General features: G+C 43.4%; 2 protein-coding genes, 1 long non-coding RNA gene and 1 other non-coding gene across 6 annotated transcripts; 3 read left to right on the forward strand and 1 right to left on the reverse strand.

The window, feature by feature from the left end:
- The first annotated feature begins 1,486 nt into the window (after positions 1 to 1,486).
- Positions 1,487 to 1,558, forward strand: trnag-ucc (transfer RNA glycine (anticodon UCC)). Its single transcript has one exon. It is a non-coding gene; the product is annotated as a tRNA-Gly (tRNA).
- A 2,287-nt stretch (positions 1,559 to 3,845) lies between these two features.
- On the forward strand, positions 3,846 to 5,220 carry LOC149972377 (uncharacterized). Its single transcript, XR_016491336.1, has 3 exons — positions 3,846 to 4,131; positions 4,242 to 4,422; positions 4,795 to 5,220. It is a non-coding gene; the product is annotated as an uncharacterized LOC149972377 (long non-coding RNA).
- LOC110503815 (dual specificity protein phosphatase 14) lies at positions 5,219 to 6,338 on the reverse strand. Of its 2 annotated transcripts, none has more exons than XM_021582360.3 (2): positions 6,040 to 6,338; positions 5,219 to 5,896 (listed from the first exon to the last, which is right to left on the reverse strand). In XM_021582360.3, coding segments are annotated over exons 1-2 (549 nt in total). In that variant the 5' UTR covers positions 6,041 to 6,338; the 3' UTR covers positions 5,219 to 5,348. The 2 variants fall into 2 exon arrangements, with proteins under 2 accessions (XP_021438035.1, XP_021438036.1); XM_021582361.3 differs by having other exon boundaries at positions 5,995 to 6,338.
- On the forward strand, positions 6,125 to 20,211 carry LOC110503813 (uncharacterized). 2 transcript variants are annotated; one of them, XM_090218415.1, is made up of 4 exons: positions 6,125 to 6,339; positions 17,675 to 18,794; positions 19,064 to 19,313; positions 19,540 to 20,211. In XM_090218415.1, the coding sequence occupies exons 2-4, from the start codon at positions 17,716 to 17,718 to the stop codon at positions 19,786 to 19,788; spliced, it is 1,578 nt and encodes a 525-aa protein (XP_090074541.1). In that variant the 5' UTR covers positions 6,125 to 6,339; positions 17,675 to 17,715; the 3' UTR covers positions 19,789 to 20,211. The 2 variants fall into 2 exon arrangements, with proteins under 2 accessions (XP_090074541.1, XP_021438031.2); XM_021582356.3 differs by lacking the exon at positions 6,125 to 6,339 and adding an exon at positions 11,115 to 11,269.

Below are 20,211 nucleotides of genomic sequence, written 5' to 3' on the forward strand. Positions count from 1 at the left end.
AAGTATTCAGACCCTTTACTCAGTATTTTGTTGAAGCACCTTTTGAAGCACCTTTGGCAGCGATTACAGCCTCGAGTCTTCTTGTATGACACAACAAGCTTGGCATACCTGTATTTGGGGAGTTTCTCCCATTCTTCTCTGCAGATCCTCTCAAGCTCAGTCAGGTTGGATGGGGAAAGTTGCTGCACAACTATTTTGGCTGTGTGCTTAGGGTTGTTGTGAACCTTCACCCCAGTCTGAGGTCCTGAGCGCTCTGGATCAGATTTTTATCAACAACCTCTCTGTACTTTGCTCCGTTCATCTTTCCCTCTCCCTGTCCCTTCCACCGAAAAACATCCCCACAGCATGCTGCCACCACCACCATGCCTCACCATAGGGTTTCCTCCTATGGTGACGCTTGGCATTCAGGCCATAGAGTTCAATCTTGGTTTCATCAGACCAGAGAATAATGTTTCTCATGTTCTGAGAGTCCTTTAGGTGCCTTTTGGAAAACTCCAAGTGGGCTGTCATGTGCCTTTAACTGAATGGTTTCCGTCTGGCCACTCTACCATAAAGGCCTGATTGGTGGAGTGCTGCAGAGATAATTGTTCTTCTGGAAGTTTCTCCCATCTCCACAGAGGAACTGGAGGTCTGTCAGTGACCATCTGATTTTTGTTCACCTCTCTGACCAAGGCCCTTCTCCCCCGATTGCTCAGTTTGGAAGCATCTTGGTGGTTCATCTTGCATCTTGCTTCAACTTTATGGCTTGGCTTTTCCTCTGACATGCACTGTCAACTGTAGGACCTTATAGAGACAGGTGTGTGCCTTTCCAAATCATGTCCAATCAATTGAATTTACTACAGGTGGACTCCAAATTGTAGAAACATCTCATGGATCAATGGAACCAGGATGCACCTGGGCTCAATTTCGAGTCTAGTTGCGAAGTGTCTGAATACTTATGTAAATAAGGTATTTCTGTTATTTTTTCGCTTCGTGGTATTGTGTGTAATCCATTTTAGAATAAGGCTGTAACGTAACAAAATGTGGAAAACTCAAGGGGTCTAAATACTTTACGAATGCACTGTAATACCACTAGAAATTAGAAACAAAACTGTTAAATAATATTTGTTCAGGTAATGTAAGCTAGCTAGTTAGATATGGAAGCTCTCTCCGTCTCTTTGCAAGCTATCGACCTCAATTGGAAGTTATTGCGAACCAAAACCAAACCGTTACATAACTGGTTTAGCAGGGACGAGCTCAGTTAGCTGGATTAGCAAAATACAGTTAGCTGGATTAGCAAAATAATGTAATTTGATTACGACACATTAAAACAAGCAACATTAGCACATCTGTATTATTTAACCGTGACCTATTTGTAGCTAATTATATGTATAATTATATATGTCTGGCCAAATAAAAAAAACTAAACTACACTTTTATCAGGTAATTACAGAAAACATTCAAATTGTTACTTTAAAGTTAGTCGTGTTTATTTTAAGTCATGTCAGCGTTGGTGGTATAGTGGTGAGCATAGCTGCCTTCCAAGCAGTTGACCCGGGTTCGATTCCCGGCCAACGCATATAGTTTTGTACTGTCTGAGCCTGCATTTTTGAAAAAGCATTTTGGCTATACACAAACAATTTTCTACGTGTTTTTTTCTCCAAACAATGAACCGCAATGCAGCACTGAATGAAAATGGCGTTGTAATTTAATCGTCAACCACCTGGCGACACCCGACGACTTTCTCGCAGCGTTGCATAGTGCATTATGAAGTGCATTATGTTAAAAAATATAACTACATGGGGGGGGGGGGGGGGGATCTAAATAAAGATAATTACTACTTTACCAAAAAAAGACGGCCGGTCCTGACCCGACAAAAAAATACGTCCAAAAGACTTCGACCCTTGATGACTGGGGTGCAGCCTACAGTGTCCGCCTACAATGGAATTGTATGAATGTCCATCCATGTATTAAGCCCACCGTTTGTAAAACAGGCTGTTGCATTGCCTTTAATTGTCCAGATTCCTGTGACTAATCAATTTGGCTATTTAAACTTCTGAATATCAGCTACCTAACTTTTATCAGGAGTTATCCTGAATCTATTTCAAATGTGTTTACACAGAGGGAAATGCAAAATTATTTTATTTTTCGCTATGATCGACGGATACAAACTTGAAACCACTGACCATGACAAATATTTTGTATTTTACATGGATCTGCCCTGTTTTTAGGATATGTTGTTTGTTAACATACCAGCGAATGTTTTATTTGATTGGGCGCTATTAAAAAGTTAGGGTATTTAATCGGAGAAACCTGCTTGATGTAAAACGTGTCTTCATGACATTGTCATACATTTTATATCCAACCTGTAGGCTACAGGGAAGCCCACGAACACTTTCTACCATATACTATGTCTGCTACATGATTTATGTTAGACGATTTTTTTTAACGGAATTGGTGGAGCTCGGCAACGATGCGTCTCTCCAACAGCACCCTGGAGATGCGCGCTGAGAATGTACAAGCGAAATATTTGCATTTCACAAAGTGGGCATTGCTTATCACAGGGCGGCATCAGCGCTCACCTAAAAAGCTATATGCCACTGGTTGAGAGAAATTGTCATGGTTTTTGGGGAGAATTATTTGTTTTTATTTGTTGTTGGAGGTGCGTCTGGTCAGTTTAGCACAGAAAATGCCACACTCTTCAATATGCCGCTTAATGAGCGAACCGGCCTTGCGATCTATTGACTCACGTAGCCTTTTATATATCCTAGGCTATTTTCCTATCGTCCCAATCTAAATGAAACCCAAAATCCTTACTCCTGTCTCGCATGAAAATTCCTAACTTTATTCGATAATCCATAGGTTGCATTGTCAATGCAAATCTGGTATATGCATGTCAAAATACAGCTATAACATTTCCCAGCTTCTTTGCGCTGTCTGGTATTGCTGACCATATGAGAGCGTCAGTAGGGAATGTGTGATCAACAAACGGTATGAGAGTAGATAAAACAGAGTTGGTCCCTGTTAAGTAGCCCTAATGATAGAGTAGGCTTAACTTTGAGCTATTTTCAGGTCTCTCCAGAGATGTTCGATCTGGTTCAAGTCCAGGCTCTGGCTGGGCCACTCAAGGACATTCATAAACTTTTCCCAAAGCCACTCCTGTGTTGTCTTGGCTGTGTGCTTAGGGTCATTGTCCTGTTGGAAGGTCAACCTTCACCCCCAGTCTGAGGTCCTGAGCGCTCTGGAGCAGGTTTTCATCAAGGATCTGATGATGAGATGGTTATCCTTCTGGAAGGTTCTCCCATCTCCACAGAGGAACTCTGTCAGAGTGGCCATTGGGTTCTTGGTCACCTCCCTGACCAAGGCCCTTCTCCCCCGATTGCTCAGTTTGGCCAGGCGGCCAGTTCTAGGAAGAGTCTTGGTGATTCCAAACTTCTTCAATTTAAGAATATTGGAGGCCACTGTGTTCTTGGGGACGGACCTTCAATGCTGAAGACATTTTTTGGATCACAATCCTGTCTCGGAGCTCTAAATCAATTTTTATTGGTCACATACACGTGTTTAGCAGATGTTATTAAGGGTGTAGCTAAATGTTTGTGCTTCTAGCTCCGACAGTGCAGTAACATCTAACAATTTCACAACACACACAAATCTAAGTAAAGTAATGTAATTAAGACTATATAAATTGACACTTACTTCAACCTCATGGCTTGTTTTTTTTTTTTTTACATTGGAATTTTTTTTAAACCCACATTTAATGCTTAACGTTTAGACAATTATTTTTCATATATCGAATAAAATACTGGTTATTGACACTTTTCTACTATTACGTGGAGGACTTTTAAAATTCGAAATATCGTGACCCGGAAGTACTTTGTGTTGCTATGAGACGCTGATTTTTTATATTTTTTGTTAGATAGCAACTTCTTTCCTTGAATAATTTGGAGTTTCGCCTTGCTAATGTTTTTATAATGCCAAAACAATTATTAGGCGCCGATATAAGCACCATTTGGTTCAGAGCAAGCAACTGGATATCAGCTTTGTGGCTTTTTATTTTACTGTAACGTTAGGTAGGAAGGTTAATTAATTCATTGTGACAAGCAGCATGGCGTCCAGATGAGGAGGAAGCTTCTCAGTTACTTTTCCCGAAAGGTTCGTATCCCGCTTATTTATGATAACTAGATTGAATATAACGACTCACTGGAGGTATTTAGCTAGCTAACTATATTAACCACGTTAAAACACACCTGTGTTCTTCATAGAGTTCGAGAACGCGGAGACACTTCTAAACTCCGAGGTACAGATGCTTCTGGAGCATCGCAAGCAGCAGAACGAGAGTGCAGAGGACGAACAAGAGCTATCGGAGGTCTTCATGAAAAGTCTGAATTATACTGCACGTTTCAGCCGGTTCAAAAACAGAGAAACTATAGCCAGTGTCCGCAGGTCAGTGTAGCGGTTGTCACTATCACAACCAAAAACCAATGTCAATACCGTATAAAATACAATATGGTGGTAACTTTTCGTGATGACTGAAATTGCCCTGTATCGTATAGCTTGCTCTTACGGAAGAAGCTGCATAAATTTGAGCTGGCCAGTTTGGCCAACATGTGTCCAGAAGTAGCTAGGTAGCTCCTCATCCCTAGGTAGGACCTGTTGTTACTGCCTCCTCACATATCACCATACTCAGTCCTCTAACCCAGACTCTAAACCTTGTATCTATTTGGATAGCAGTCGGCTCTTGACCATGAAATCAGGCGTAAATGTTTATTATATATACATTTAGTGACAGTAGTTGTCTGTTTGTTCTGTCTAAAGTCTGGAGGGGCAGTTTGAGGATGAGGAGCTGCAGCAGATCCTTGATGACATCCAGACCAAGAGAAGTTTCCAATACTGAAGACAGTTCCTCCTCTGGCCTGTTCTAACCTAAACCCATCGTTATGTCAGAAAATACTGGGCTCTGCTACCCACCCAGAAGGACACTGTGCATCCTAAATGACACCCTATATAGTGAATAGGGTGCAGTTTGGGATGCAACCGGACTCTGACCATTCTCCCCAGGATGGGTACCTCCAAATTGGACTTGGGGGGTGTATCGACAGCCGAGGGGTGCGTCAGGCACCGCAGAGCTGTACATTCATTGCAGAGATGATACAGCTCCGTTTAGAAGACCATACCAAGCTAGGATGAATACATACATTACTAAATGTAAATACTTTATAAATAAACAGATTTTTAAATATTTTTTATAGCAATTGGTTTTATTTTCTCATATACATTATGACAAATCCCAAATAGCACTCTTTTCAGTTTAGGCTCGTCAAAAGTAATGCACTACATAAGGAATAGGGTGCCATTTGGGACACATACCATCAGCCATTCACACAGTAAATGGCCTCCTGTCCATCCAGAGCCTCAGGCAGCACACCACAGGAGGTAGCAGCCATCCTCACAGTATTCTTCCCATAGAGCCTCCTCTCATACTCCATCAGCTGCCTCCAGAAACCAGCATTGGGTCGGATATGAGGTCTGTACTTCAGGACCCACTCATGGGCCTGGCGCAGTGATACCCCCTCATACCGCATCAGGTAAGCCATGATCAGGGTAGGAGAACGGCTCCGGCCTGCAGTGCAGTGGACCAGCGTACTCCCTGAGTGGTTGTTATGGATACGTTCTGCAACAGCATCGAAGTAGCAGGCCAGGGGGGCGTGAGGCTGGTCCAGTACGGGTACCTGGAAACACTCCACCCCCTCATACTGAGGACAGGGGTGCTCTGCAGTGGCGTTGACAATCAGAGTTATGTTCCTACTGTAGAGACCGGTGGGCTTGAAGACTGTGTCCACACCACCCAGATACAAAGACTGGGTGATCTGGGAGAATGACATGGGGAATGGACATTGACAGCTGCCCGACTGTCTCACTACAGAGAAACACGATTAAATTGTAAAAAGATGCAGTCTAAGTCAGCACAAACATGTGAATATCTTTACTTAATTGCGATTTGCCTTAGAGACTTACCAGAAAAGAAGAGCCGAAACCAATATCGATTAACCTTAAACTTACTGTGTATTTTTATTTTCTGTTTTACGGCGGCCGTTTTTCCTGACGCATAGATTTGACGTATTGATCCACGTTCCGTCACGTGACTGGATTGTCATAGAGGTACATTTAATTAGCTTGAACGTTTGCTACGTTGCGGAACGGTTTATACTGAACGACTCGTTATCCGAAAATGTTCTTCTACGTTCTTGAGCAGACTTTGATGTACGTTTCCTCCCGTGTGGCTTGAAGCAATGAATGACGTATTTAAAGGGGCAGCGGACACGCTGACAGCATTCCACAACCTATGGTCGCGTTTGAGTGGTAAGGCCAAAGCAACCGACTGTAGACGAAAGTCGAGGGGAGGGGCATCTGTGACAGCCAAAAAGTCAGACACTAATGTGGTTTTCCAACAGCAAGGCTCAGATCAACATGTCTGTGTTAACGTTTTATTATAATAGGTTTTTATAATGTAGAAATATGTATCTAACCCCCATATCACACACTCAAACTGAAATCATAATATAATGTGTGTACACAGTGACAATTAGTGAGAGAGCCTCATCACTTGTGTGTACTGTATACCCACTGTACACAAGTTATAAATGTTTCAGTCATGTCTTTGGTCATGTTCGTGTGGGTCAAACAAAACACCCTAATGATTGGTTGACAATAGAACTTCTCACAATGCAGGAGATGGCTGCAGGATGATCAAAATCAACAACAAGTGTCAAAGCGCTGAATACAACCGGTGTCGACCTTACCATGAAATTCTTCCATTCAAGTTTTAAACCAATGTTGGTGAAGAGCAACTGCTGAAACTAGCAGTCAAAACTTTGACCTTTGATCACAATTGTTATAAAGTTTATGCAGTAGACATTTAGGTACAAGTTGGACAATTTTTATCCCCAGAATGCAAAACACGGTGGTGGCTGCGTTTCAAACTCATAGAAGACACCTTTGTTCACTTACCCTTGCCTTACGCCCTTGGGGGGGGGGGGGGGGGGAATCCCGCGGCCATATTTGTCGTCGGTCCAAATTATTAGCCAAGCAGGGAAGTTTGCAACATGTAAATAAGTTAGAAATGGTGCTACTAATGCAAAAACATATCGTAAAAGTAATGTTTTTGTTTGGTTAGCTTTTGGAAATAGTATAAATAAAATATTTGTATTCTTCAGAGGTTCCAGCTAGGCAGGCTAACGTTAGTTAGCTAATTAATTTGCTAGCTATCACACATGTGTATATTAATAATTATATAGTTCATATAAGTAGACATGCAATCATAATTGACTGTAGCGCATATAAAGAACCCACCCAGTTACCGGTAGCTGAAAACACAATCGTCGAATGATGAATTTTCGTGCAAGGGCGGTCCATTTAAAATTCATTCCCTCCTTCCTCGCCTGCAAGTGTAAACTTGTCCAACGTCATCAGAAGTGTCCACTTAATTTGAGGGCTGAGGGTGTGCCTTTTAAGTGTTTAAAATGCAGCCGGTGACCATCGACTTGACAAAATGGATGACGCCCAATGTATACATGCCCAAAACACCTCCCCGTTTTTCAACTGGTTGTTCTGTACAGTAGTTTCTGTTCAATTGAACGGTCCAGAACATAAAAACATACTGAACACAGACCCATTTTGATTGTTTCTTGGGCTGCATTCATAACATGTAAAATACACCCTCAGCCCTCATATTAAGTGGAAACTTCTAATGACTGTCATGCACGCCTCTAGGAAGAGGGAACACCACACCCTGCTACAACTCAACCCTCCATGAAGTGAAAGAGGGACTGTAGGTGCGAGTAAGGATGACAAAGGCAGAGAAAGTGGTACCGTTTACAAGGAATTTATTCCGTCACACGGTAATATGGGGAAAAGGGGCTGGACGGAACCAAAGCAAAGAAAGTAAATCTCAAAGCCCCCCCCTCTCCTACCTTACCTGCATACCCACTACTTACCTAATTTAGCACCACCTGGTGCCCTAACCAAAATACAAGGGGTGGTCCACCCAGGTCTTACCTAGTGTGCCTAGACAGTGAATATACCACGGGTATATGTATGCCCGCAGGCCTCTTGCCTAAGCACTCCCTAGGTGCCTTCCCCTCCCCCCCTGGGAAAAAAATGAAACAGAATTATCCAAATGCAATTAAACAATTTCAAAAATCAAAAACACAGTTCTATTAGCACACACATACCTCAAATCAGCAGCTACAAAAATACTTAACAAAACCTGTCTCTGAGCCACAACCAAGACAGAACATCAAATCAGCTCTCTCAGCAACAACCACAGAACATAACCATCTCTGTTAGCAACAACCAACATAATGACCCCCAGCCATCAACCTCCTCTCTCAGCAATCCTCTCTCAGCAATGATTAGCCATGGAGTCGACCAATCAGCTGCTTGGGGGGATATCAGGAAGCCATCCTGAAACACACACCTAACAAACCACAACACAGAAACTGGGGAACGTAACAATGACATATCATGAGATGACACTTGCAGAGCAAGGGTGGAATTAATTAAATTAAATGGAACGCCCTTGCCTGTTATTAGTCATCATGGAACTATGGTAGTTGCACAATTTCTAACGTGTCTATATTGGTTTTTACTTACACTTGTATGTTGACTTCTCTCCATATTGATTTTGGTTTTAAGTTTTGGCTGACTTTTCTTAGCCAATGTACAATCATTGCAAATTGAATTATGGGGCTATCAGACCCCAGAGTGAACAGAATTGTACACTCGATCACAAACGAGGGCTGAGGGGCTTACTTGCCAACTTCCCTTGCTTGGATAATTGTTTGGACCAACGACGGCAAAGGTGGCCGCTGGGATTCCCCCAAGGGCGAGGGTAGTAGAGGAGGATGTATTTTACGTATTTGGAACGCAACCTTAAACCGAAAACTAAAAACCAGAACTGCCAACTCCCACGCATTGGCCGTGAGACACGCATTTGACCCTCTTTCCGCGCTCTCATGGCACACGTTTTATATCTCACGCATTTAAAAATACTGCATTTATTAGTCTGTGTGTAGTCCGCGCGTTAACTTTTCAACTGTGCTCCAAATCGTTTTGAAATCGGAGCATCTGCGCCTGCAATTTAACATCACGATCAGGAATCTCTATCATTGTGTTGCCACAGCACTGTGAGCCGCGGCACATTTAAGCATATGATTGTTCTAGTTTATGTAAAGGTTCAAGGGGCTTGGATGCGCGTTTAAAGAAACGCCCCTCAGGATTAGAGTGGAGCTGAATGGAGAGATCGTTCTCCACGGAGTTTATAAAACTGTAAAAAGAGCAGTACGGTAGCGTTGTTTTATGTACAATGTTGTTAACAATATTAGGTTGCGGTTACTCCCGTCCCTATTGCAGACATAATGCAGCCTTTTGACAGCATGTACTAAAATCGATATAATCCTCACTTCCATTAGTCCCCTCGTTTGGTGATTGGCATTTATACTGTGACAACGAAAAGGCATCAGACAGACCTACAACATGTTTTAGTAGGGGAATTGGGTAGGGAGACCTATGTGTCACTATGAAAATAATAATAGATTGTGAACCCAAAAGTGTAAATGTGATTCTAGATGGGGTACAATACATATAAAACAATTTGGGTAGAGTGTAGGGGCAGATTTATGTCATATTTGACTCAGTAGATTTTATTAGCTATTTACTTTATTTAATCTGATCAGTGGAACAATTCTAATTCTTAACAATGGGCTAAAATATAGAGTAATTACTGTGATTCTCAGCAAGAACACTACGGTTATTCCCTACAATTATTTTATTATTCCACTTCTTCACAATTTTGCCAGAGTAATTTCATATTTGAAATCTGATGCATACTTGTGTCTTTGAATATTAATTATATGAGGCTAAGCATTTTTGCAGCCATTTATGGACAGTTTTGAATAAATCATACAAATAAGCACAGTATATTAAATGCTCCAGGTATCAAATGTAATTTTTTACATTTTAGTATTGTGCACATGCTAGACAGAGATGGTAGGAGGACTCACAACTCATAAACGCATTATATTTTGTCTATGTAGAGTAAGATGATGGCAAGGATCTTCAACTAGTAGACATAAACCACCTGAATATTGATATTCATTAGACTTTTCTTGAAGGCTGTGTGATCTTGAGAAATGAATTGTTATAACAAGAACATTTTCAAACACCCAGCACTTGGGAAACATAGATCTGGGGTGGCCAACCCTCCTGGAGAGCAAGCAGGATTTTCTTCCACTCCTATTTTAAAGAGAGAGTTTACCCAATGACAAAGTATAAAATGTTTGTGTCCTGACCTTGAAAGCAGTCTATGGACAAGCAGACTGCAATCTATGATTTGGTTCCCCACTGCCATCAACCATTAATATTTACAGTTCCTGTGCAGAGCCTTGTTGTAGAGGTAACACTCCCAGGTATGTGTCTCATACAACTTTCCACCTGAGAACAGAGATCAGTCCCTGCTTCCAACCTTCCCACTGTTTCTAGCATTTGCTTGTCTCCCTATCCCATTTCATTACTGTCTGAATAATGTGTCAAACCACCTAAAAAATATGAGCATAATTTTGAGTGCTCATTTAATGTTCAAAGCATCCTGAATACACCTAATAGTACTATGGTTATAGGCCTCAAAATACATTGATTTGCAGGAAATTGGCTTTAAAACAGTAAAATCTTCCTGGGGGAGGACCCCCAGTCTAGGGATTGTTCCAAGGGGCAATGAAATTCACAAAGCAAATCTCTATCCAAGCTTTCTTCAAAAGTTGGCAGCCCTGAAAAAACTTATTTTTTAAATAATTTATTCAGGAACATTAATTGTTTTTTAAAATCCTGTTATTCATAAGATGGTTAAGAGATGCAGTAATATTACATACATAAAGATGTATAGCCTAATACAGATTTACACAGGACTATGTATTTTGTCTCACTTGCTGCTTTCAAGACAACTTGGAACTCGGAAAAATAACGAGGTCATATCATTACTTCGGAAAGTCGGAGCTCTAGAAAGATGCCCAAAATTTCCGAGTTTCGAGTTGTTTTTAACGCGACTCTGACACTAGACATGTTCAGGGCATGCCCGACTCACACACGCACACACACCCACACACAGAGCAGCAGCAGCAGCAGCAGCAGCAGCAAGCCAATAGGATGAATCTGACGTGTTTGTCATGAGATAGTGACTCATGCAGTAGATATTCAATTCCGCTTTTGAACTCTCGACTAGACAGAACTTCATCGGGTAAGCAACAATTTAATTTTGTGAAATACTATTCTGCCCAGTAATTTAGTAGAAAAGTAGAGTAGGACAACGATGACACAGGTCTGCTGTATTCTATCTAAAACTATTAGTTTGAAACGGCCAAACAACCCTTTAAACACACAATTATCTTGGATTATTCTATTATTCTATTCTATCACACCACTCCAGATAAATCAAGACCATTTAGCTCACCTGGCGGTCGAAAAATGAACATAATGTAATATGTGTATAGTTTCTGTTCCTCGACTCTTACACTCTTAGAAAAAGGGTACTATCTAGAACCTAAAGGTTCTTCGGCTGTCCCCATAGGAGAACCCTTTGAATAAACGTTTTGGTTCCAGGTAGAACTCTTGGGTTCTATGTAAAACCCTTTCTACAGAGGGTTCTACAGTGCCTTCAGAAAGTATTCATACCCTTTGATTTATTCCACATTTAGTTGTGTTACAGCTAGAATTCAGAATTGATTAAATATATATATATTTGACATTTTTTCAAATGTATTGAAAATTAAATAGAGAAATATCATACCCGTGAGTCAATACTTTGTAGAAGCACCTTTGGGAGTCTTACTGGGTAAATCTAAGAGCTTTCCACACCTGGATTGTGCAACATTTAGCCATTATTCCCCCAAAAAATATTTAAGCTCTGAATTTGACAGGTTGTTGATCATTGCTAGAAAAACATTTTCAGGTCTTGCCGTAGATTTTCAAGTAGATTTAACCCCCCTGCTGTGGTCGTTTCATGTTAATTAATTCTGTGTTCCCGGTCCAAAATGACCGCCCCATTATAGCGGATTATAAATCCATAATAATACATATATTATCACCTAATGTTGTGTTAGATCTTTGTATCAACTTAAGTTCTTGTGAACATTACACGTTTTGAACTTCTATTAGCTATTTATGGCCTATAGGCCTCATTGACCTGAGCTCATACAACTCGTTTTTGAGTTTTAAAAAATCCATGGATTATGGATTTTGTTGACTATAACAAATACAGATTAAACATATTGTGCTATTTATCACAGACTACTTCGTGTCAAAGTTTAACAAGGACTTTCCTCCTCGCCAGTGTCATGATCAAAGATATGATCAAGAGCCTCACATACAGTATATTGTTTGATCATTATGCTGTCACAGAATGAATTGTGAGCATGACCTCAAAAAAGCTTTATATACCAGAGCTGCAAGAAAAGTTAGATGTGTTATTGAAACAATGTTGCGATTGTTTGTGAGAATGCCAATAGGTGTGGTTCCCATGGGGGAAGATTCTATTGGGGAAAGGTTCCCCTGGGGGTTGACATGGAAGCCAATAAGGAGAGTTAGGTGTGTGTGTGTGTGTGTGTGTGTGTGTGTGTGTGCTCAAACACATGCATGTGGGGGTCTGGGAGAGGAAGTGTGTCCATCTGATGAATGGGCATGGGCCTGAACTAAATTTTATACACTAATTGTAGTCTCACCCATTCATTTCTAACACCAAAAATGTTATGAACATCATCAAAATGTACTTTGTGTGTTCAGATGTCCTGTGTGGACAAAGTCATGTAACCTTATTACAATCAGATTAAATGAACTAAGAGAGAACTTGTAAATCGGCCCAATTCGACCTGAACACAGCAGGTGTGGCCGGCTTTCCCTACTACATGCGTCTTGTGTCTGAGCCATTGAATTGCGACTCCAGTTTGTCCTTCTACTGTAGTTTTGCCTCGTTGATTGCCTTATGGAGGTCATAGCTGGTCTGTTTGTACACGTCCATGTTCCCAGTCACCTTGATGTAGTTAAATGCAGAGGTTTGTGCTTTCAGTTGTGTGAATGGTACCATCTATCCACGGTTTTGGTTTGGATAAGTTCTAATCGTCACAGTAGGAACAGAACGTCTTGTCCGCGTGATCAACATAGTCTTCAAGCATAGATGTGATTGGTCAGACCAACATTGAACAGTCCTTACCACGGGTGCTTCCTGCTTAAGTTTCTGCCTATAGGCGGGGAGGAGCAGGATGGAGGTGTGATCTGATTTGCCAAAGGGAAGGCAGGGGCGGTCCTTGTAGCCGTTCTCAGAGGGGAAAGTAACAATGGTCAAGCATATTCTCCCTGCGTGTAGCACAGATGTGTTGATAGAATTTCAGGAGCGTTTTCCTCAGGTTTCTTTTATTAATGTCCCCAGGTACAATAAATGTGGCCTCAGGATATGCAGTTTATAGTTTGCACAAAGTCCAGTGTAGTTATTTGAGAGCTGTCATGGTGTCTGCTTGGGTGACCTCTGGTCCCCGATCTTTGCCCTCTGAGCTCTGATGTCATCCAACACTGAAAGTGGCAACAAACATGGCCGCGATTTCGGCTGTCAATGGTGAGAATAGTTCTTGCGTTCCTTCGGAGCTCTGACCATGTGAACGCTCCAAGTCGTTCCTCCGAAGTAGACAAGTCGTTCCTCCATGACGTGAATGTGGCCTAAGCCTCTGTACTACCCAGTGAGTGTGTGGAGCTGTGCATTGCCATAAAAATCTAAGTTATTATATTATTAGTTTAGCTCCACACATGATTTTGCCTCTTAGGCTCCCCTGCCTGGTCTGGGCAACTACACAGGCCTGCCTGGGGGAGGGATCGAGTATAGTTACATCCAAAATGGCATCCTATTACCTACAAAGGGCTCTAGTCAAAAAGTACAGTGTTAAAAAGGGAATAGGGTGCCATTTCAGATGAAATCTGAAAGATCTCTCCCAGGAAATGAACTACAGTGCCTTGCGAAAGTATTTGGCCCCCTTGAACTTTGCGACCTTTTGCCACATTTCAGGCTTCAAACATAAAGATATAAAACTGTATTTTTTTGTGAAGAATCAACAACAAGTGGGACACAATCATGAAGTGGAATGACATTTATTGGATATTTCAAACTTTTTTAACAAATCAAAAACTGAAAAATTGGGCGTGCAAAAATATTCAGCCCCTTTACTTTCAGTGCAGCAAACTCTCTCCAGAAGTTCAGTGAGGATCTCTGAATGATCCAATGTTGACCTAAATGACTAATGATGATAAATACAATCCACCTGTGTGTAATCAAGTCTCCGTATAAATGCACCTGCACTGTGATAGTCTCAGAGGTCCGTTAAAAGCGCAGAGAGCATCATGAAGAACAAGGAACACACCAGGCAGGTCCGAGATACTGTTGTGAAGAAGTTTAAAGCCGTATTTGGATACAAAAAGATTTCCCAATCTTTAAACATCCCAAGGAGCACTGTGCAAGCGATAATATTGAAATGGAAGGAGTATCAGACCACTGCAAATCTACCAAGACCTGGCCGTCCCTCTAAACTTTCAGCTCATACAAGGAGAAGACTGATCAGAGATGCAGCCAAGCCACCCATGATCACTCTGGATGAACTGCAGAGATCTACAGCTGAGGTGGGAGACTCTGTCCATAGGACAACAATCAGTTGTATATTGCACAAATCTGGCCTTTATGGAAGAGTGGCAAGAAGAAAGCCATTTCTTAAAGATATCCATAAAAAGTGTTGTTTAAAGTTTGCCACAAGCCACCTGGGAGACACACCAAACATGTGGAAGAAAGTGCTCTGGTCAGATGAAACCAAAATTGAACTTTTTGGCAACAATGCAAACCGTTTGGCGTAAAAGCAACACAGCTGAACACACCATCCCCACTGTCAAACATGGTGGTGGCAGCATCATGGTTTGGCCTGCTTTTCTTCAGCAGGGACAGGGAAGATGGTTAAAATTGATGGGAAGATGGATGGAGCCAAATACAGGACCATTCTGGAAGAAAACCTGATGGAGTCTGCAAAAGACCTGAGACTGGGACGGAGATTTGTCTTCCAACAAGACAATGATCCAAAACATAAAGCAAAATCTACAATGGAATGGTTCAAAAATAAACATATCCAGGTGTTAGAATGGCCAAGTCAAAGTCCAGACCTGAATCCAATCGAGAATCTGTGGAAAGAACTGAAAACTGCTGTTCACAAATGCTCTCCATCCAACCTCACTGAGCTCGAGCTGTTTTGCAAGGAGGAATGGGAAAAAATTTCAGTCTCTCGATGTGCAAAACTGATAGAGACATACCCCAAGCGACTTACAGCTGTAATCGCAGCAAAAGGTGGCGCTACAAAGTATTAACTTAAGGGGGCTGAATAATTTTGCACGCCCAATTTTTCAGTTTTTGATTTGTTAAAAAAGTTTGAAATATCCAATAAGTGTCGTTCCACTTCATGATTGTGTCCCACTTGTTGTTGATTCTTCACAAAAAAATACAGTTTTATATCTTTATGTTTGAAGCCTGAAATGTGGCAAAAGGTCGCAAAGTTTAAGGGGGCCGAATACTTTCGCAAGGCACTGTAAGTCTACTACTACTTAGTCTGTACTATACTCGCAACCTGCTACCCATCAATGTCCTTACTCCCTATTAGTCCCTGTCTTAATTCTAGATTATGGTCATGCTTTTAGTAGGGCTCGTTTGTACGTCTGACTCTGAACCCTCACCCTTCTCTCCAACACTTCAGAAATACAATCCAGTAAATTCTGTTTCGTGGGCGGGGAGGAGCTAAGCAAAACCAGAAGACCATTAGAGCAGCAAACAGACAGTTGAACAAAAGCTAAAGTCAATGAGGCTCGTAATGATCAAACAAAGACATTTGGAGTATGTCAACAAAGACTCTCCCAAACCCCTCCCATAATCTTGTTCTCTGTCAGGATGGAGCAGATCCTCCCAGTGTCTAAGTTAGTTCCAAATGGCACTCTATTCTTTATGTAGTGCACTACTTTTGACCAGGGCCCTAATAGGGTGCAATTTGAGAAACAGCCTCTGTTGGGGTTGGCCCCCTAATACACTGTTGTTCTGAGAACAGTTGAAGTCACACAATAGGGGGTTTAAATACCTCCGTTGTGACTTCCATGTTCTCTCAACTCAGAGTTACTCAGTATGTAAATTGACTCTCTCTGTACCTCTGTGCATGCCTCATGTCTGGCCAGCTTGCTATAGGGTGAGTCTCATGTCCATTACCTACTTTGCATAGAAGTATGTTTGTTGCTTGTTTGGTCATTTCAGTTTAAATTCAAGCCATCAGGACTCGAGAGTCAGCCCCTCAACCGCAGAAATTCATCTTTGCGTCCCAAGTGGCACCCTATAATGTTATAGTGCACTACTTTTGGCCGGAGCCCTATAGGCCCTGATCAAAAGTAGTGCACTATAAAGGGAGTACGGTGCCAGTTGGGACACAGTCTACAAGTAGTCTCCTCACGTGCCGGCGGTCATGTGAACCCTGATCCCTCACCTGCAGAACTGTTCAGTTCAGGGAATGCATTCCCCATTACATAGCCCTAGTTTAACCCCCACTGTACACCACCTGCTACAGGATATTTACTGATCTGTGAACTGGGCAGTGGAGGGGCACTGTAAAAGAGGATCAGATCAAATTGTATTTGTCACATGCGCCGAATACAACAGGTGTAGGTAGACCTTACAGTGAAATGCTTACTTACAAGCCCTTAACCAACAATGCAGTTTTCAGAAAATACCTAAAAAAGTAAGAGCTAAGAAAAAAAATAATTAAGGAGCAGCAGTAAATAACAATAGCGGGGCTATAAACAGGGGGTACCAGTTCAGAGTCAATGTGCGGGTCACCGGTTTCGAGGTAATTTTGTACATGCAGGTTGGGTTATTAAAGTGGCTATGCGTAGATAATAACAGAGTAGCAGCAGCGTGGATGGGGGGGGGGGGGCTCTCATGGCTTTTAGAAGCCTCTTGAACCTAGATTTGGCGCTCCGGTACCGCTTCCCGTGCAGTAGCAGAGAGAAGTCTATGACTAGTGTGGCTGGAGTCTTTGACAATGTTTAGGGACTGCCTCTGACACCGCCTGGTATAGAGGTCCTGGATGGCAGGAAGTTTGGCCTCGGTGATGTACAGGTTCACAAGCTCTTTACGTTGTAAATGGATTACTCAATCACCACATATAGACTCGGAGGGAGGGAGGGAGGGAGGGAGGGAGGGAGGGAGGGAGGGAGGGAGGGAGGGAGAGAGATTAAATGGGTATCATTAGTTACAGACAGACTGTAAACCACTAAAACACTTGATAGCCCGTAGGGACCTAAATTTAATTCCCATTCAAAATCCTATTTTCCCTAAACCTTTACCCTAACCTGTAACTTAACCAAACCCTAATTCTAACCCTAATCGTAAACCTAACCCCTAAGATTAAAATAGCCTTTGTCCTCATGGGGATGTGGGAAATGTCCCCACAAGGGAGAACTATCCTTGTTTTACTATCCTTGTGGGGACTTTTGGGGATTTCAGGTCCACACACACACACACAACTTTAGGAATGGGACATATCATATTTTTATATGTAAAAGTATCTTACTGCTCTATTTTATTTAGAATTTACAGAATCCTTCTAACTTGTTGAAACTCGCCGAACAATGACTCCCACCAAGACAAGCCAGGACGGCTCTCACCGTGACAGCTCAGTGGTTGCATCTGTCTCAAATAGCCCCCCAACACAGATGCATATCAACAAAGGTTCCACCCTAACCCCCTCTGATGGCTCAGGGGACTCAGAAGGGTGGTCAGCCACTGTGAAGACCCCAGCCTCCGGGACCACCAGAGCCACAGCCAGCCAGGCCAGGGGAGCAGGAGCAAAGACCACAGATACACGTTACGCCAAAAAGAACATCCCTACTGTCAGATATCATCCAGATATCATCCCAGAGAAGAACCCTGAGGCCCATCAGCATAGTCATAGCCCTGTCAAGAGCAGCCAGGTCAGGGGTAAGCCTTTGGTCTCTCCCCCCAGGACCAACCAGGTTGGGGGGAGCTCCATGGTCTCTCCCCCCAGAACCAACCAGGTTGGGGGGAGCTCCGTGGTCTCTCCCCCCAGGACCAACCAGGTTGGGGAGAGCTCCGTGGTCTCTCCCCCCAGGACCAACCAGGTTGGGGGGAGCTCCGTGGTCTCTCCCCCCAGGACCACCCAGGTTGGGGGGAGCTCCATGGTCTCTCCCCCCAGGACCACCCAGGTTGGGGGGAGCTCTGTGGTCTCTCCCCCCAGGACCACCCAGGTTGGGGGGAGCTCCGTGGTCTCTCCCCCCAGGACCAACCAGGTTGGGGGGAGCTCCGTGGTCTCTCCCCCCAGGACCAACCAGGTTGGGGGGAGCTCCGTGGTCTCTCCCCCCAGGACCAACCAGGTTGGGGGGAGCTCTGTGGTCTCTCCCCCCAGGCCCGAAGCCATGCCTCTGGGGTTAGGTCAGAAGATGGAGGGTGGCGTTGTGGAGGCGGTGGAGCTCCAGACCCGGGGCCAGAGAGAGAACCCCAGTTGGTTCGCCTGGCGTCGGAACCGCATTACAGCGTCCATCGCTCACAGCCTCGCCCACAGCCGCTTCGTCACTGGCCAGAGCCAGACCCCGCCTGCTTCCTATCTGGCCGCCATCACCGGCCGTGGCACCAACGTCAAAACCTGCGCCATGAACTGGGGCATTGAGCGGGAGGCCGAGGCCGTGCGGAGGTATCAATTTATGTATTTACTGTAAATGTCCTGCGATTGTTTTAAATGGGTAGGGCGGCTCATAATAATTGCTGGAACGGCGCAAATGGAATGGCATAAAGCCATGTGTTTGATGTATTTTATCAATCCACCCATTCCACTCCAGTCATTACCACAAGCCCGTCCTTCCCAATTAAGGTCCACCGACCACCTGGGTTTTCTATGGCTGGAAGGATGACAAACTAATTTCCCCTCTGAGATGAATACATTACAGTCTCATCTCTTTTCAGATATCAGAGCCTGAAGAGCAAGGCCCTGGGCCGGGCGGTGAGGGTGCAGGAGTGTGGCCTATTTATCGACCCCAAGCGCCCCTGGCTAGCAGGCAGCCCTGACGGCATTGTAGAGGACCAGAGGACCGGCCAACGGCTGCTCTGCCTGGAGGTCAAGTCTCCCTACAAGCACCGTCTGAACACTGTAGCCCAGGCCTGTAGAGAGGACCCAGCCTTCTGCCTGACGATACAGGACCTGGGCGTGGGACAGGTTGGTTAGGACATGTTTGTTGTATCATTGTACGCCCTGACGTAGGTTATGCCAAGATTTATTTTTTTTGTTCTAACATACTATCATAATAAAGACATTTTAATTAAATGAAGAGTGCCCTGCCTTGTGACCAGTTAACCCCTTAACCAAAGAGCACCTTCAATCTATAAAGATCTACCTACTAGTGTATTCTAGCAGTGCTTCCCAATTCTTCTGTTCTCTACAGGTGAGGTACCATCTGAAACCAGACCACACCTACTACACCCAGATCCAGTGCCAGCTGGCGGTGACAGGGTTAACCCAGGCTGACCTAGTGGTGTTCACCCTGAAGGAAACAGCCATCATCCCTGTGACCTTTGACCCTACGTTCTGGGACGACACGCTGGTCAAGCTGGAGATGTTCTACACCGACGCTGTCCTGCCCTACGTCAGAGACAACGGACTGGACGTACCAGCCATGAGGCCAGAGGAGTAGCTAGCACTTAACACACAGGGGGTGGCTAGCTGGTTCGGGATGTCAGATATAGAAGTCCTGAGACAAACTGTAGTTTGTGGTGAAGGACTGGTCTGGGTAGGGTAAGTGGTAAAGGGCAATTGAGACTGCATAGATAAGTGGTGGAGGAACCTTCTGCTTTTGTCAGGTAGGCTTGGAGATTTGAACCTATCACTTTACTGTCAAATATTTGAATGTAAATAAACCATGCCTGCCTTAAGACATCTCAGATACCTGGAGCTGATTTCATGTGTGCAGAGATCAACCTATATGATCATCAGTAGTGTGGCAGCTGACCGGAACATAGAGTAGTTGTGCTGGAGATCGGCTGCTTAAATGGACACTAGAAGATTACATGCTTAATGATCGTGATGCTTTGCTCCATTAAAACAAGACCAAACCACA

This window comes from Oncorhynchus mykiss, chromosome 24 (assembly GCF_057628025.1).
Source record: "Oncorhynchus mykiss isolate SJ-2025 chromosome 24, ASM5762802v1, whole genome shotgun sequence".
Lineage (NCBI taxonomy): Eukaryota > Metazoa > Chordata > Actinopteri > Salmoniformes > Salmonidae > Oncorhynchus > Oncorhynchus mykiss.

Excerpts from the sequence above, each read along its gene's own strand:
- LOC110503813 (XM_090218415.1), top strand. The coding sequence starts at position 17,716 with ATGACTCCCACCAAGACAAGCCAGGACGGCTCTCACCGTGACAGCTCA. Across the intron at positions 18,795-19,063 it reads GAGGCCGAGGCCGTGCGGAG|ATATCAGAGCCTGAAGAGCA; the intron begins GTATCAATTTAT and ends ATCTCTTTTCAG. Across the intron at positions 19,314-19,539 it reads AGGACCTGGGCGTGGGACAG|GTGAGGTACCATCTGAAACC; the intron begins GTTGGTTAGGAC and ends TGTTCTCTACAG.